Source organism: Nansenia antarctica (assembly GCF_963989245.1).
Source record: "Nansenia antarctica genome assembly, chromosome: 3".
Lineage (NCBI taxonomy): Eukaryota > Metazoa > Chordata > Actinopteri > Argentiniformes > Microstomatidae > Nansenia > Nansenia antarctica.
The window spans coordinates 49513219-49531244 of NC_137688.1; the positions used below are offsets into that span (position 1 = coordinate 49513219).

General features: G+C 43.6%; 2 protein-coding genes across 2 annotated transcripts; one reads left to right on the forward strand and one right to left on the reverse strand.

Annotated features, from left to right (window-relative positions):
- Positions 1–24: 24 nt before the first annotated feature.
- vars2 (valyl-tRNA synthetase 2, mitochondrial) lies at positions 25–14038 on the reverse strand. The gene is made up of 30 exons (XM_080525167.1): positions 13903–14038; positions 13374–13586; positions 13168–13249; positions 12908–13008; positions 12629–12750; positions 12283–12349; positions 12005–12102; positions 11782–11863; positions 11500–11619; positions 11186–11294; positions 10989–11077; positions 9516–9606; positions 9178–9305; positions 8950–9053; positions 8276–8357; positions 8066–8142; positions 7702–7789; positions 6810–6903; positions 6473–6543; positions 6201–6326; positions 5904–6008; positions 5486–5554; positions 5270–5348; positions 4895–5025; positions 4321–4473; positions 3670–3927; positions 2095–2206; positions 1661–1866; positions 852–1001; positions 25–275 (listed from the first exon to the last, which is right to left on the reverse strand). The coding sequence occupies exons 2-30, from the start codon at positions 13581–13583 to the stop codon at positions 210–212; spliced, it is 3270 nt and encodes a 1089-aa protein (XP_080381293.1). The 5' UTR covers positions 13584–13586; positions 13903–14038; the 3' UTR covers positions 25–209.
- Positions 14039–14240: 202 nt separating this feature from the next.
- Positions 14241–17079, forward strand: ppp1r11 (protein phosphatase 1, regulatory (inhibitor) subunit 11). Its single transcript, XM_080525588.1, has 3 exons — positions 14241–14465; positions 14826–14934; positions 15058–17079. Exons 1-3 carry the CDS (start codon positions 14370–14372, stop codon positions 15264–15266), a joined length of 414 nt encoding a protein of 137 aa, XP_080381714.1. The 5' UTR covers positions 14241–14369; the 3' UTR covers positions 15267–17079.
- Positions 17080–18026: the final 947 nt, after the last annotated feature.

An 18026-nucleotide genomic window follows, 5' to 3' on the forward strand; every position in this document is an offset into this window, starting at 1 on the left:
TATTTGACATCTATGCAATGTGAAGCTTGTTTGGGTTACTGTATGTAGATATAGGACTGTTCTAGAGCAAAATGAGTTCAATGGCAAATAGTGGTCCATTCACTAGATCAATTCCAGATAGGCTACCGAGCTGAAACCCGGCAATGAATCAATCGCAGGGCGAGGTCATCAAGTTGCTGTTATTTTCTGTCCTTTAGTTGTAGCTGATCTCAATGTCCCTGTAATGTCAACAGCTGGTCCTCAATGTTCTTCAACTCCTGCTCCAAGGCTGAGATCTAAATAGTCAATCCGAGAAAGAGAGAGACAGAGACACACAATCAAAAGTGTGAGTGCTCCCAAAAGACCAACTTCATCAGTGCTTCCACAATGGCCTGCTATTTCTCCAGTTTATGTCAAAAACAGTTCACCACAAGATACAAGCAATTAATTGTGTGGTCATTGTAATGCATGGAATGGAATAAGGATTGGTATCAAACATTCGATAGCGTTCCTCATTCTATTCGAAGCATTCCTCATTCCATGCCTCCACTGCATGCCACTCATGCCAGAGCTCATTCTGTTGTATTGGCCACTGCTCTGTTTATCGGTCTGTGATAAATACTCCAGTAAGGTGGCTGGTGGAGGTAGAAATTGCAGGATGGGCTCATTGTAATGGATGGGATGGAATGATACCATTCCTCAATCCATTCCATCCATTACAATGAGCCCGTCCTCCAATTTCTACCTCCTCCAGCCTTCCTACTAGAGTAGCATGACTGGCCCGTCCGATTTCTACTTCCACCAGCCTCCCCTGACACTCTAGACTCGAGCCTGCTCTCTTCCTTTTTCCTCCCCCAGTCTTCATTTCTCACCTTGTTCTGTGTCTCCAGCCTCACATGTTCTGGAACTTTCTCTTCATAGTCCAGTACTCTGGTTCGAGAGAGAGACTGTTCAAGCTTAGAGAGGAGCCTCTCTTTGCGTTGGAAAAGCCGGAGGTTCTGTTTGTCCACATTCATTCCGCCCTTGACGAGTAAATCAAGCCAGAACAGAAACATGTAAGACAACAACAGCTTCCTGTGATGCCATATTGCTCTACAGACTACCAACAATGCATAACAACTATATAACTAATAAACTATATAAAAAATAAAAATAAAAATAAAAAACTACAAAAAGTAGTAAACTATAAACTATAAAAAGTAATGAAACGATAATACATAGTTAATGCGGTGTGTGATGTGTAGGCCTGTAACAATTCCACATTTTGCTGTACAATTAATTGTCTCAGAAATAACTGCAATTAACAATATAATTGTTTCACTGTTATGTGAACCAGATAATGTAACACAGACACAGTAACCTAGTAAGTAAACCATGCCTCCTTATTATCATAAAACGTATTGAACACGTATCCTCATCAATAAAAAAGGTACTGTGTCTCATCTAGTTATGTGTAGTTATGTGTTTTTAGCATGTTCATGTTCTATCAGCATGTTGTGATGCGCTTAACATGCAGAGCAGCTATCTAGCTAAAGCAATGTTCTTTGTTGTTAGCCAGCTAGCTAGCTGGTGTGTTGGAGCAGTCAAGATTGCCATTAGACAACTATTTCATAATTGTTACAGGCCTAGTGATGTGTATACCTGTGTGAAAGTATGTGCTCAAATCAGGGATGCCGTTTACCTGAACATTGAGGTGTAATTGACAAGAGTGGTCTACCACACCCACAGCACTGCCTTTAGGGGGAGGGGGAGCGGACGGGAAGGAGGGGGAGCCATGGCTCTCCTGAGGGCAGTAGAGGTGGAGGTTGGAAATGCGGCCCAGGGCCAGAACAGCCGAGGCAAAGTGGTGGAGGGTCTGCGCCTGGCTGGGTGAACACACTGCCCACACTGCAACACATGGGCTTAGATCACATTTTCTCACTAGTGAAAATCCTCAGCTATATTACACACTCCTACAGTATACATACACAGGTCACATGTCAAAATTGTAAATTGTTTCAGATCTCTAAACTGTGTGTGATAACTTGTGTGTGAGATGTTTGGAGTGATTCATGCTTTGCTGAATTCTGCTTAGAGACAAAGTCGAGTCACTCCAAGTTCAGGCAAATGACTTACTGTCAGGCTTCTCCTTAGTCATGCCACACCGGGCCCGGAGGGACCTGGCCACTCTGACCACTTCCTGTACCAGAGTAAAACCTGCTTCCTCTTGGGGGAAGTGCCAGTGTGCCTGACAGCACAGAAGAGTCACAATCAGAGGTAAAAAACAATTCAAGGAAGGAGGTACAATACAGAGACAAAGGATGGGACTAAACCAACAACCAGTGTGTCTGTCTGCACCCACTGTCATTCCACAAGTCCACAATGAGACTGTAGAGCAGGGTTTCCGTTAGAAAAATTTGCCGTCGGACATCGTGTCCGGGAAGAATTCGATTTACCGGACAAACGTGATATATTCCGGTCATCATATTAAAATATAATAATAATTTAAAAAATCAAAATCATATTTTTTTTTCTTCCAAATCTAATATAGCTGTTTGTCGCGGTGATTACTGTTGTGTAGCGGCCTATATATGCCATTTAATGTCTATTTCTCATCCGATACGATTAGATGCGAGCTATATAATATATAATAATATAACATGATTTGACGCATGCGCGCTATGCCATGCGTCAAATCCAGCGCTGAACGGGCGCCTCACTGGGAACTGAACAGACAGCATCGATCAATGAACGGACTCCACATTACGTTAACTGAAGTTTGTTAAATTGTTTGGGATTAATGTGAGTTTTCTATTTTCTCTTTCCAGTTTTACCCTTTTTTTAAAATCAATAAAACAACGTCATTTCTATAACCAGGGGGGTGTTCCATCGACGTCGCTGGAGGAAAGTCTGGGCTTGTTTTGACAAGTCTCGCCAGATCTATCAAGATATGCCTGGATCTTTTTAAGAGTCTCGCGGGACTTGGCGAAGTAGGCCTAGGTTTTCCTTTGGCGACGTTGATGGAACACCCCCCAGGTCTCGCTGGTTGGGAAGGCATTTCGTTTAGCTGCCTGTCAAATCATACTTAGGGGATAGCCCTGTAAGCTCATACGGGTCTGTATGTCGTCCTGAAGACCGGCTGTTAGATCATATCGCTGAAGTTTGTCTCCATCTTAGTGTAAATGTTGTCCGTTTCGTTTGTTATCCTTGTTATTGTGCGATAAAGTTAAGGCTTTCCGCTTCGGGCCATCATTTTCAGCTGGGCACCGGACACACACACACTCGTGCACGCGCGGCACTGCCCGAGAGAGAAGGACCCGCCCCCTTTGGTTAGCCTATAGGCTGGCTGGAGGGGGCGGGTCCTTCTCTCTCGGGCAGTGTTGTGTGTGTGTGTGTGTGTGTTTGGTGCTCAGCTGAGAATGGTGGCCCGAAGCCAATTTGAATACAAAATGTGAACTTTAGCGAATTGTATTCAAATTGTGCTTAGAGGGAATTATTTTCACCGGACATTTTGTCCGACGAGTTTTCAATTTGTCGGACTTAAACAAATTTTACCGGACAAAGTCCGGGAATTACCGGTTAACGGAAACCCTGCTGTAGAGATAGTCAGTCTATATAGATAGGTCCCGAGTCAGGTTTTAGAGTGGTGTGTGTGTGTGTGTGTATGTGTATGCATTTGTGTGTGTGTGTCACACTGTATCAGTCCCTTACCATTTGGCAGGACTGTGGGTAGGGCTGCACACACAAGCTGCCCACCGTGGCCTTATCCCCACTACCTCTGAGTGGGTAGAGCCTCTGCCACAGCTCCTCTGTGAGGAAGGGCATGAAGGGGGAGAGGAGGGCCAGAGAGACGGACACACAGTGATAGAGTACGCTCCTGGCCACCTGCCTTTGGCGCTCACTGTGCTCTGTGCTGATCTGGCCCTCTGCCCCGCCGTCCTGCTGGCTCAGCACTGGCTTGATGCACTCCTACACCACAGAGAGAGACAGAGCCAGCGACAGAGAGAGAGAGAGAGAGAGAGAGAGAGAGAGAGAGAGAGAGAGAGAGAGAAAAAGAGACCAGGGGGAGGGACAGACAGAGAGAGATATAGAGAGAGAGAGATAGAGAGAGTGAGAGAAAAAGAGACCGGGGGGAGGGACAGACAGAGAGAGAGAGGGGGGGGGGGAGAGAGGAGAAAACAAAGAGAGAAAGAGAGACAGAGACAGAAAGAGCAAGAGCCAGACATGGGAGCGATTAGTTGTCTAATGGGCTGATAAAACACTGTTTTAGAGTCTTCCTTTCATGTTTTGATAGTAGATCTGTGAACTCAGATTCGTGGACGCCTTTCGCAGCACCAGGCAGGGGCAGTGAGGGGTCCTCACCAGGTAGGTGTCACAGAGGCTGTGCACCCAGAAAGAGTGCAGAGCGGAGGTGACAGAGTGGAGCTCGTAGGTTCCAAAGGCCTGCTCACACTGTAGGACTGTGCTGTAGAGTCGAGAGCACACCCACCGGTCCATGCTGCTCAGAGGAGAGGTCTGGAGAGAGAGGGACAGAGAGAGAGGGAGAGAGAGAGAGGAAAGAGAGAGAGAGAGAGAGAGAGAGAGAGAGAGGAAAGAGAGAGAGAGAGAGAGAGAGAGAGAGAGAGAGAGAGAGAGAGAGAGAGAGAGAGTGTGTGAGTTACTCTACTACCTCATTTATTTCTGAGTGGGCAATAATTACATTATGGATTTCCAGCTAATATGCCATTTACATTTACGGCATTTAGCAGATGCCTTTATCCAAAGCGACTTACAATAAATACATTTGTAAGTGAATCGATTATCCATCAGTCATTTTTAGCCTGAACTGAATAGTGAGAGAACAGATCAGTTGAAATTGAACGGGTAAATAAAATGGGTAAATAAAATGAATATTCATGTGTGTTGTAGGTATTACAGTACATCTCTGATCCATTACCTGGGCCAGTGTTCCCAGTTCAGCGCCTCTGTCCCCCAGTACTCCCAGTGTGAAGCGCACTGTCTGCCACATCTTATTACAGAAGTGCCTACAGCTCAACACCTGGGACGCAGAGAGACTGATGTCCTCTCCTGAGGGACAGACAGACAAAATAAATTATACCGACATACTGTAAGACACTGATATGCAGCATAAGTACTCATCTTTGAATAATTGATACCATGTGCTGTAGCTACTTTCACTGTCGGAGTTGAACCACTAGGGACTGTCGAAGCTAACTGCCAACTAAGTAAAACCACACAAGCGTGAAATAGAGTTTGACAAAATAGACTCTCTTCCTCAGATAAAGGGCTGCGGAGTGATGGATCCACTCACCCTGCGCCTTGTAAGAACAGAGGGCGAAGCGGAGAGCGTCCGTTCCGCACTCCGGGATCCCCTTAGGGAAGTCTTTCCTCTGGAGGGAGACATGAGGAAGAGAGATGGAAGAATGAACGTGCTCGCTCAGAGGGAACTACCACAAAATACGGATGGGATGGAGAGGGGGGGAGGGGGGGGGGGGGCGGCGGTAGCGGTGGTGGTCAGAGGACTGACCTGCGCTTCCATGGCAACTGTGCTTTCTCTCGGGTCAAGGTTTCCCTCCTTCACCTTCTCTTGGAGCCTCTGGAGGGGACAGACAAAAGAGAGGGAGGGAGAGAAAGAGAAAGAGAGAGAGAGAGAGAGAGAGAGAGAAAAAGTTGGTGCTGTGGCATTTTGCTTTTTTAATCTGACTAAGTAAACACTAAGAGAGGTAGAGTATCTCCACAGGGCTGTTTGCCAAGCAAAGTTCACTGCCGCATGGCGTCTTCCCCTCTCTGTTGTTTTTACAGCCGGAAAAAAGATGATTAATTCCACGGCAGTAGTCAGTGTCCTTCCAGCACCCGGAGGATTTAGTGTCCTAATCTACCATGTGATAAATTAGCGGTACTCATAAAAAGTAATATATCTACCCCAGCTGGGCCTGTCACAGTACCTCCAGAGAGATGCCAGAAATGACGTCTAAAGGGTCGATGACATTTCCCAGAGATTTACTCATCTTCCTGCCATGTTTATCTCTCACCAGAGAATGCAGGAGCACCTGAGAGAGAGATAAGAAAGAAAGAGAGAGAGAGAGATAAGAGAGAGAGAGATAAGAGAGAGAGAGAAAAAAAAAAGAGAAAGAGAGCAAGAGAGAGAGAGAGAGAGGGGGGGGGGGGGGGTACGGGGTGACTCTTGGGATTCTTGTGATTCATAGTTTGAACCAGACACTTTTCATGTTTTGACATATTACCTGCTTGAAGGGCAACTGTCCTGTCAGCTCTGTGCCAAGCATCACCATCCTGGCCACCCAGAAGAAGATGAGGTCACTTCCTGTCTCCAGAATGGTGTTGGGGTAGAACTGCTGCAGCTCACTTGTCTGTGGGCACATATTTACATATATATACAGTATATAAGAGTAAAAGTAATCTTATGGAATACTTCTTGGCATAGTTTCAGTTATAGAGCTCGGAGCTAGACGTTGTTTGTTTAGAACGACGACATCTGGAGGAGAGGCTAAGTTACCTGCTGTGGCCAGCCCAACATGGCAAAGGGGAAGAGCCCAGAGGAGAACCAGGTGTCCAGCACATCAGGGTCTGGGAGAGAGGGAAAGCAAATGCGAGTGAAATAAAAGCAAATAAAACATGAATGTCAAGTGTGCTCGCGGGAATGGACGGTCATTCGAGTTCAGGCTTCAAAGGGATCTTATTTTTGCCGTAAAAAAAATGTTGGTACTCATAGAGAGATCTGTATGTGATTTAGTTGCTGTGTCAAGTCTTTCCAGCAGTTTCTGGAAACTAACCAATTTCATTCATTTATCTTATGGTCCTAAATGTGACAGGGATGAATGGAGGTGAGTCACCCTGAGTCAGCGTGATGCTGTGAGACATCACTCCATATTTCACAGCTGCTCGCCGCCTGGCCTCCTCCTCACTCCTGCCCCACACCCAGCGCTCCTGAGGAGGAATACACACACACAATAAACACACACCACTGGTTACATTACAGTAATAAGACACTCAAACTGCCAGTTAAATTCTTCATTGAGATGAATTGAGATACTGTACATACAAGCATTTCACTGAGCGATTGTTCAGTTTGTTGTAATAAGGAAGAGTGCAGCGTTTTCAGAGATGTCTCTCTCTCTATACGTTTGATGAGGGGAATGACTTCCAGTGGTAGAAAAAATATATATAATAATACTTATATAGCGCTTTTCTAGACACTCAAAGACGCTTTACAAACTGAAAAGATTGAGTAGTAATAATAAAAAGAAACAAAAAAGAAATAAAAGATAGTATAGGGGCCTAATTAAGGTAGTGCTGGGGACACATGGGAAGGGGAGGGGGAGAGAGTTAACTGGTGAAAGCCAGCTTGAAGAGGTGGGTTTTGAGGGCCTGTTTAAATGTTGGGAGGGTGTTGGCCTGTCTGATGTGGTTGGGGAGGGCGTTCCAGAGGGACGGGGCTGCGTCCCAATAAGACACTCAAAATGCCAGGATTGGAGGTGTGGTATTTCATGTGAGAAACGTAACCCCCGATTAAATTCTTCATTGAGATGAATTGAGATACTGTACAAGCATTTCCACTGAGCGATTGTTCAGTTTGTGGTAATAAGGAAGAGTGCAGCGTTTTCAGAGATTTCTCTCTCTCTCTCTCTCTCTCTCTCTCTCTCTCTATGTTTGATGAGGGGAATGACTTCCAGTGGTAGAAAAATGGTAAATGTGGTAGCGATGCTGACCAAAGATAAGACCCACCTCCTGTGACTTATCTGAATCTGGGAGAGCCACTCGATAGGCTGGGATCTGATGACCCCACCACAGCTGTCTGGAAATGCACCAATCACTAACGTGGACGAAACAAACAGACACACATTGTTGAAATCGCATAAGTCATTACAAGGAGTCTTTTATGACATCGCCGTAGTGGAATAAAGGGATTAAGAGCGACAGTTGGGCTGCTTTCCCAAAACACAGGGGCCTGGTGCTTCTTAGCACCGACGTCAGGGCAGCAGGAAAAAACACAAGCAAACACAACAAACACAAGTGTGTCGCTTGAAACCCGTTTGATGCCATTGTAAAAAAAAAAATCTGGAATGCAGAAAAAGACAGCCTCTAATACCTGATGTTGGATAGCCAGTTCTTCCATGTTTTGGTGTAGAAGCGGGGTATGATCTCCAACTCTCCATCATCCACAGCCTGGGGGGTGGGGTGGGGGGGGGCGGGGCGGGGAGTCAATGACATTCCATACACGCCGTTCACATGCTCAATGACCCAGAGACAGACTGACCTACATACTGTATAACGTTCAACAATGAGAAACTCAAATTACCTGGACTGCTCTTTTGGCCATTTCTTCACAACGAACAAACCACTGTTTCTTCAACAATGGTTCGATTACATCCCCAGAGCGACTAAGGACAGAGGGAAGAGAGGAAGAACAACAAGAAACATTCCGTTACTAGTTTCGGACAAAAGAGCTTCACCATAGTGGCTGGGTGTGGCCTTCACTATCTGGTGTCAGGATGTCAAGGTTGGATGGGGAGAGAGGCATTTTAGGCATTGGTTGTTATTGAGTTCATATTGGGTGAACTGATCCAATTGTATATTGTATATATGACATCACTGGTACCCAGAAGGCACTTCATGAACGATGATGTAACCTACATCTCATGGGACAATCAATCCCAAATTAACCAATTTCTGGTGGAGAATTATCTCAATCTCTTAAAAAAAAGAAAAAAAGACTCGTCTTGGTCTATAATTATGAATGTGTGGATTTGTTTGATTTGTTTAGATTTTTACACTGACAACAAAAGTTTACAGTACTCTGAAATTATATTAAATTATTTGACAAGTAAGTAAGAGGAATCTTTTTTTTTTTCTTGCCAGGTTCTGGGCTTCATTTTATATGGACCCATTACACAATGAATGTCAAGAGAGAAAACACACTCTATGCATAAATGTAGAGATAGAAATGGTTTGACTGAATTTGTCTCCCTCTACCTGCAGACAGGTAAGGACATGGCATGATCCTGCTTCCCTCTGAACAGCTTCCTCTCAATAAGTGCGTCTATCACTCGTTCCCTGGCGTCAAAACGCTTCACTCCCTAGAAAGAGGAATATGAGAGAGAACAATAGACAGAGCACAAAGACCAGTCATGTCGGACATGTAGTACCACAAGAATAATATCAGCCCAAAGACAACAACTGCTTTTATAAAATGTCATGTACCTCCAACCATTGGCCACAAAGAGGGGTCATTGTTCCATCTCCTCCAATCACAGTGAGGCGAGGAAGAGCGTGTCTCTGAGAGAGCAGGAAGTCAGCGTGATCATGAGCTGGAGTCACTTTAACAGCCCCTATGAAAGACAGACAGAGATCGAGATGGAAAACCTATAACGAAGGAACATCTTGCAGGGAGTGATTCTAGGTTTGATGTTGATTACATCACACTAAAAACATGACTGGCTTTTATAGGATGTATCTGACTACACAAAACGTTTTATCATTCTCCAATATCACTAAACGTGCCAATCCAGTGAGAGCAATAACAATGACAATCAACCTACCTGTGCCAAGCTCCATATCCACCATAGTGTCAGTGACGATGGGTATGAGTCTGTCAGAGAAGGGATGTCTGCAATGTTTGCCATGAACTGCCTGGAGAAAAAGAAATGAGGAAATTAAAATATGAGTGACAGTGGCCTGGGGTGATCCAGTGGCCTAGCACCGTGGTCTACAGTGCACACATATGCCCATGTCGACATGGGTTCAAATCCGACCCATGCCCTGCTGACATGCCCTCTTCTCCTTACTTTCCTGTCTATCTTCACTAACTCTATCCAATAAAAATAAAAATATGAGTGGGACTGCCCCACTCAGAAAAAAAGAACCTTTAAAAAATGTGAGTGACAGCCAAAAGACATCCTCTAAACCCCACTAATGATCTGAAACATGCTAGGGGGTACTATGTAAATTAGGATATGTCTCGACTCCTGTATGTTTATAGCCCCCTTTTATTTATTTAAAAAAAAATCTTTATTTGTACAGGGGAGACACACTGAGAATAAGGCCTGTTTTGCAGATGCACTCTGTCCACAATAACAAAACAATACATACAAAATACAACACAGTTAAATACAGAAATCAATACATATACATATAAAACCACAACATATTAGGAGAAACAATCACATCCTCCACCAAGGAGGTACTCCTTGCGGTGTTGCACTCTGAAGTCCTCTATATTGAAATCTAACCCAGGGGGCAATACAATGACGTGAGCAACCTAGGCTACTTGGTAAAGATTGACTTTCTCAGTGGGACATGTGGGGCTTAAACAAACATATTTCTATCATATTTGACAACATAGAAAGCTCACTATAGAAAGCCTCCTTTTGCAAATCAAACATACACTGAAGCAAGAATCAGAAAAATAAAACTGCACATGTAAGGGTATAGGTATAGGGTATGTAAGGGTTCATAATAATCTTTTGTTTTTTGGGGGGTGAGTAATGGTTTGGGATTGGTGTAATATTGAGCCCTCTTATTGGCTGTAATATCCAGTCCTCTGATTGGCTCTAATATCCAACCCTTTGATTGGCTGTAATATTCAGCCTCTCTGATTGACTGTTAAATACATCACTCTGATTGACTGTTAAATACTAGTATTGAGATTGTTTCTGTGCCACAGTCAGTATGATGCCAATCCACTGATTAAAGTGAATGCCTGCCTGTTTAATTGGTTGGAACTCAGTGATTGAAATTAAAAAGTGTGCCTATACTTACATTACAAGCTTACAGTATATGGGATTGAAGGTCATTGCACATCTGTGAATGACTTGTGTGAGTGGATTTATGTGTGTGTGTGTGTGTGTGTGTGTGTGTGTGTGTGTGTGTGTGTGTGTGTGTGTGTGTGTGTGTGTGTGCGCATGTGTGTGTGTGTGTGTGTGTGTGCATGCATGTGTGTGTGTGTGTGTGTGTGTGTGTGTGTGTGTGTGTGTGTGTGTGTGTGTGTGTGTGTGCATCTTCACTATACCAACCTGATATCGAGGATCATCAGGATGCACAGCAACGGCTACATCTCCCAGCATGGTCTCAGGACGTGTGGTGGACACCGTCACCTCTCCATCTGACAGACAGAGAGTCAGTGACCATGAAAGACAGGAGACATCAATTATCACAGGGAGGACCGGACATAGAATAGGGGTCGAATGACAGGCCAGCCACAATCACTCACCCTGGCCTTCGATAGGGTACGCGAAGGTAACCATGGTCCCAAACTCCACCATCTTCTGGTACCCGGGAACCAACACCATGGTCCGCCCAGAGAGCTGCTTGGAGTCAACCTACAAGACGACATCAAAACACGAAATATAAGTTGACCTGATTTAATATCTCATGTCGATAAATGAAAGCAAAATCCCATTCGACTCCAGAGCACAGGTGAGCGCAGGGGGGTCACTGCACTGTTTGTGGCACGTAGCAAAAATTATGCTGTTGCCAACCGACAGGAGGGAGGTCACCTGCTGAGTAGGTAGAGAGCATCCTCACCTCTATATCAGAGATGGCCGACTCCAGAGCACAGCTCCAGTTAACCAAACCCTCAGAACGGTAGATCAAACCAGAGTCACACAATCTCACAAAGGCCTCGGTCACCGCCCTGCTGTAGCCCTGAACTCACACACACACACACACACACACACACACATATACACACACACACACACACACACAAATAGAGGAGTGAGCAGGTGATATTGCTGTATATATAATATCAGAATATCAACATACTATCTCATTCTAGATGTTACTCAAATGATCACAACATGTTACCGGGTCCATGGTGAAGCAGGCTCTGCTCCAGTCCAGTGATGCCCCAAGTGTCCTCAGTTGATGATAGATCTCATCTCCCTTGCTAGAGCACACAGGCACATACAACACAATGTGATCATCTCATGTAATCTCACAAAGGTGTATATGACTTCTGTCATGACAGAGGAAAGAGGGGGGGAGAGAGAGAGAGAGAGAGAGAGAAAAAGAAAGAAAGAAAACTCACTCCTTCTTCCAGTTCCACACCTCCTGTAGAAACTCCTCCCGGCTTAGGTCCTGTCTGCGTTTCCCTCGTTCCCTGAACAACCTCCTCTCCACCACAGTCTGAGAGAGACACCGGAGAGTTGACATGGCCTTCTAATCATTCCCAGCTTCCCATCACGCTATGACGTGGCGTTTTTGCAAATTGCAAACTATGACAATGGTGCTGCATCATCACTTTTATGGGAAATTTGAAATATGTGAATGAGAATATGGGTAGTCAGGTCAGGAAGAGAACCATACCTGTGTAGCGATGCCAGCATGGTCACAACCAGGTACCCAAAGCACCTTATAGCCCTGCATCCTCCGCCTGGCAGATAGATAGATAGATAGATAGATAGATAGATAGATAGATAGATAGATAGATAGATAGATAGATAGATAGATAGATAGATAGATAGATAGACAGATAGATACTTGCATCAAGTTTCGTCAACCAAGTCCGTTCCACTATCATTACATGTTTAAGTTCAGTCAATTGTCAAATGAGTGGCACCATCTTGTGTGGTGAATCTTTTCAGATTACCAGCAAACAAAACACATTTGTATCCATGACATTCCATATTAGTTAATAAAGAAAAATCATTACCAGCGAGCCAAAGCATCCTCTATGGCTACTGTAAGAGCATGGCCAAGGTGTAGATTGCCGGTCACATTTGGTGGAGGGATACACAGGGAGAAGGAATGATTCACTGCATGTGGCAGCCTGTCCTTTAGAACAGACAGAAGCATAAACACACAACGCATACAAGCATTACATAATTATTACATCGTAATTACACTTATTACTGTACGTCATGGTTATCAAATAATTTGGGGAAACTATGGGTTACATTACGGAGTGGCTTGTAGTGTTTTATTCTCTTACATGGTGCTCTGGGGTGAAAAATCCCTCTTTCTCCCACCACTGGTACCAGCTGGACTCCACATATTCCGGACTGTAGGAGGAAGGGAAGGGCAGGGTGGTGTCTACCAAGGATATGGAGAGAGGGAATATGTCCTTTAGAGAGGGAACCGCAATGGAGTAGGCTAATGCTGAACAAGACTGATGTCTAGGGTCATTCAAAATGGGGACATACTGTATACCAAAATGACGGTAATAGGGTCCAAGTCTGGAAAATACATTACCTTTCTTCTCCCCAGGAGGTGTGGAAGCACTGTACGCTATCCTCTCTTTCTCACTCCATTTCATTCCTTCATCTTCAACATTCTATAAAGGCCATGGATGAAACTGGTCAACTGGCATATTGAAAGTGTAGGAAATAGGTCAGCAAAGACATATGGGGTAGCCTATTTTACAACCAGTCCATTGACATTGAGTCATTGCCACCTACATTTTGTTGACTGCTCAGTATGGCCTTCTCCCTCTCTCGCTTCCTCCTCTGTTTCTCTGTTTGGGTCCGAAGAGAGGTTGTTTGAGGCGAGGGGGAAGAAGGCGGTTTCACTGCATTGTTGGAACAGAGCCTGCACGGCCAAGTCTCCCATATTCTGTGTACCCTTCTCTCTGCTACCCTCACAGAGAGGGCACAGGTGGGCCTCCACATCTTCTGCAAAACATATAAAGAGGCTGCAGGCTGAATGTGAAGGAGAGGTAGAGAGATGTTGAATTGGCAGTTATGAAAAAGTTATAAGTGTCATTGACAATCACTGAAAGCCAGTGATGTCTCATTAATGTATCAATGTCACTATCACTGATTTCCTTCTTTGCAACTGTAAAATGCATTTTCAGATCTATTGAAATTAATCTAACAGACAGCTAGACACAATAGAACAGTCTATTATCACATAAATACATGTCCGAAAGAGATATAGGCATTTACTCTCTTACAGTAAGTTCTATATCATGTAGAAGAGTGTAAATACCTTCAATTATGTGCTCGTGTGTGCAGACATGTTAGCTGCGACCTCTCAACTACGACCTATTCAATGTGTGTTCCGTTTCTTTTTAAAAAGGTTCTGTGTTACGTTATCATACGATAGCGTTATGCCTACTTCAGAAGTGATAATCTGAACTACCTAGAGGTGTGATGCTAATAATAATAATAATGTATACTCCTTGAGCGACGCAAAACAGGATGGTACAGTACAGTTTTGCAAGCAATGTTTCTCATCGGATTGTTTTGTTCCACGTGCGACGGGAAGTGGTCCGTCTCATAATTATTTCCCCAAATAGCTTCTCGTCGAGTCGTGAGGGTCTGTTTTGCAGTGTACAGATTTGATTAATTCGAACAGACGAGACTACATAGATTCAAGAAAACAAGTGGTTGGTGTACCTCAAATAACGTTAGGCAGTTGACATTTCCCCTGTTGACAGTTGATTAAAGAACATAATGGCAGCTAACATCAGGATGGCGGAGGTCCCAGGTACTTCCAGTGAGACGATAACAGAGACCGTTCAAGCCGACACACCGCCACCGCCCCAGCAGGTATGATTACGCGTTAGAATGAAAATATGAAGGAAGAAATTGTTTGCTCTCGATTCTCGTAAGGCCACACCTATACTACAGCAGAAAGCAACTGCCACAGACGCTCATCTAGCCAAGTAGCCTAATTAAACAGCTTGCTAGCTTGCCAATTCATGTTGGTTATTTATGGGGAGATTGTTTGCTTGCTTGATGATCTACTTGTCCATTTATAATGTTAGTTAACTGTGTTTCAGCTGTACCAGCTTAACCGATTACTAAACGTAATGTTGATTTGAAAACTACAGTATATCACCCCATAGTACAAGTGCTTATATGTGGAGAGATGGATAACCCAAAGGTCCCTGGCTATATATATTCCAGGAGGGACGCAGCCTGACCATAAAGCTGAGGAAGAGGAAGACGGATAAGAAGGTGGAGTGGTCCAGTGACACAGTGGACAATGAACATTTGGGAAGGAGATCATCCAAGTGTGAGTGTCGATGCCACGCCTTTCTGTCTGTGTAAATGCACTCCCCAGTGTGGTGTTTGCATGCTGGAGTTTGTATTATTGTCCATCCTCCCAACTGAATATTGTGTCCTGACACTCCCATAGGTTGCTGTGTTTATGAGAAGCCCAAACAGTTTGGAGAGTCCTCCTCTGAAAGTGAAGGAGATGACGAGGAAGGCTGTGGAAGTGCACACTGCATTCTGGGACATGGGGGACATGGGAGTGATAGGCACGGACCGAGAGGAGGAGGAGGAGGAGGAGGAGGTGGTGGGACCACGGTGCCCCCGAGCTCTGGAGGATCACACGCCCACTAATAATAATGAGTGTCCAGGATGTGGTGTTGAGGGGGGTTCTGATTATGACAATGACACATTACGATATTTCACTCACTCTCATGAAGTTCAGTCACTGCATCACTAGGAGGAAAAGGAAGAGCTATAAAAAGATTGGGAGAGGCACTGAAAAAGGCACAGTCTATATTTTATGCCTATTTGTTAGTAGAGTAGCAGAGTTGGGAGTTCATTGTATAAAATACAATAATTTTACTTTTTGTTTCATAAAGATTACTTTTCCTTATTTATTTGTTCATCTTAATACTTGGTTTTACTTAATTATCCTACAGCATCATATAACCAGGGACTAGGGTACCAGTTTGTTTCTACTTGTCAAACAAGACTTTGGTGAGGTGATGCTCTGACTAGAAAGCAGAAATAGCCTGTCTCCCTACCTCTGCCTAAAGGTTATGAAAAAAAGCATGTTAGTACAGCTACTATTGTAAATTTGGATGGTTTTATAATTTTAATTTTTAATTTTGCCATTTAGCAGACGCTTTTAATCCAAAACGACTTACAATTACGAATTACAGGGACATTCCCCCTGGAGTAACTGAGGGCTAAGTGCCTTACTCAAGGACACACTAGTAGTGGTGTGGTTTCAGGCGGGATTTGAACTCACAACCTTCCGATCACAAGTCCAACTCACTATCCACTAGACCACCACTACCCCCCGTTATAAAAGCCCCCATTAACACGTTAACAACAAAGTTTAATTTGTTTTATGAAAACAAGCATGTGAACTTTTCAACAGTTTCAATAACAGCAATTATTATGATGGGTACAGTAATTAGGGTAGCCTATACTGTTTCAAGGAAAAGGAGATAGCTTAGCTGGTCAAGTTTCGCTTAACATTGCTTTAGTGGTTACTTATCACTTTTTGGTTGATAAGTGCAGTGGAAGTTTCTTGATACAGTATCCTCTGCATGTTTTACAGACAATCCTCAAACTCAAAAGTGTTGTGTTTTGGCACCCCTAAACAGAATAGAATTATTATGGGTATGTTGGAGGATGTCAAATGTTTTTTTCAAAATTATCTTTCAGGGTTCCCAGTCAGACATCAGACATTGTATGAAAAGTTCAAAGGATTTTTTTTTTTTTTACAAGGTTAAATTTGAGACCGTGGAGAAGGAAAGAGGCTGCTATGTCACAAAGAATCAGAAAAGGCTCAAACATCATGCTGGTGCAACAGGACATTGTCCTTGTTGGTGTCAACGTTTCATTCATTCTTCAACCCTGAGTCAGGAAGCACCAGGACAACATTGGCATTCATGTCAGCTGCATGCTGGTTTCCAAAAGTTGCCAATTGAAATAAAATGCTTAAGAGAAGCCCATGGTTATTGTGCTGAATCTGCTGTGATCTTCAGAGATGTGTTCTACTGAAAGGCGATAGCTAAATGCTGTTTATTTGGTATTGGGTACATTCCGTACTACACTGGAATTGTACATATGAATTCGCAATAAATAGAAATTGACGTACAGTAGGCCTAGTTCCGATCAGGCTGTTATGGGTGTGGGTGCAGTATTTGTATGGAGATGTTGCATGATGATGAATTGCTGGTAGCTTGGGCTGTGTGTCTCAACTATGACCAAACTTCGATGTCTTAAGATTTCATTCTCTGTAGTTCCAAACAACACCATATTACTCAAACTGTGTTTGATATGTGACAAAATACTGTTTTACAGACTACACAAAGTCCCACCATCTGACACCATTTTCTATTACATCATTTCACACATATGTACAATGTTCCTGTACTGGTAATGCACCTTTCTGTACATAAATAAAATCATATGAGAGCAGATTTAATGTGAATTAAAAAAGGTTTGAACTGTGCTGAAGTTAATTTGTCTGTACTTCGTGTGTCACTTGAGTTGGATCAACATATATGCCATGCGACGTTAGTCCATGTTCTGTGGTCCAACAAGCATTATGTTTGATCGTATGAAACATGAACAGTAGAATGAATGAAATTATATATATATATTAATTTTTTTGTCATAAATTACCCATACCCTATGAGATCATTAGACACACTGCATTTACTCAGATTATAGTAGAACATTGTTGTACATAAAAAGCACTTGCCTACATGAATGTGTTTAAGTCAGCACCAGGCCCAAGTCTGGACGTTATCTCATTAGCCCTATTCAGATGCTTCAGGTTTCCATGTACAGTATATCAAAGTCTTCAACAACTGGGTGAACCGATGAAGATGGTTGTGGGGTGCCATGGCAACAGCAGTAAAAATAAGTTAAATTATCAGGCCATGTTCAGAGACCTGCTTTGCTGGCATCAGCAGGGTTATTCCTGGCCTACTGTCCTGACATAGACTTCTCAGGTTGAAGAGAACGAAAGTATAGTACAAAATCAATATAGTTGACCTACTTGGTGATGTGTCGTCAATAACAAACCTAAAAACTGCCAAAAAGGATCTCCTTTTCTTACACGCATGCACTTTAAATAAATCCCAGACACGCTGTAAAGTCTAGAAATAAAAAATGCCACAGCTTTATTTAACCAGTGGAACTATTTCAGGCTCAGTGTACAGTGATGGGTTCAGAACAGTCACAAATCTAACAGGACAGTTTCAGGTCTCAGCCCCTTCCCACCACATGTATACTTTCTCCTTCCCCATGACCCTTATGAGACACGATCACACCACTGATATGGCGCTTTCTCATCTGATCTTTTTGCAGCATTGTCAGAGTCAGATCTTAGTGTCATTTCAACAGTGATCC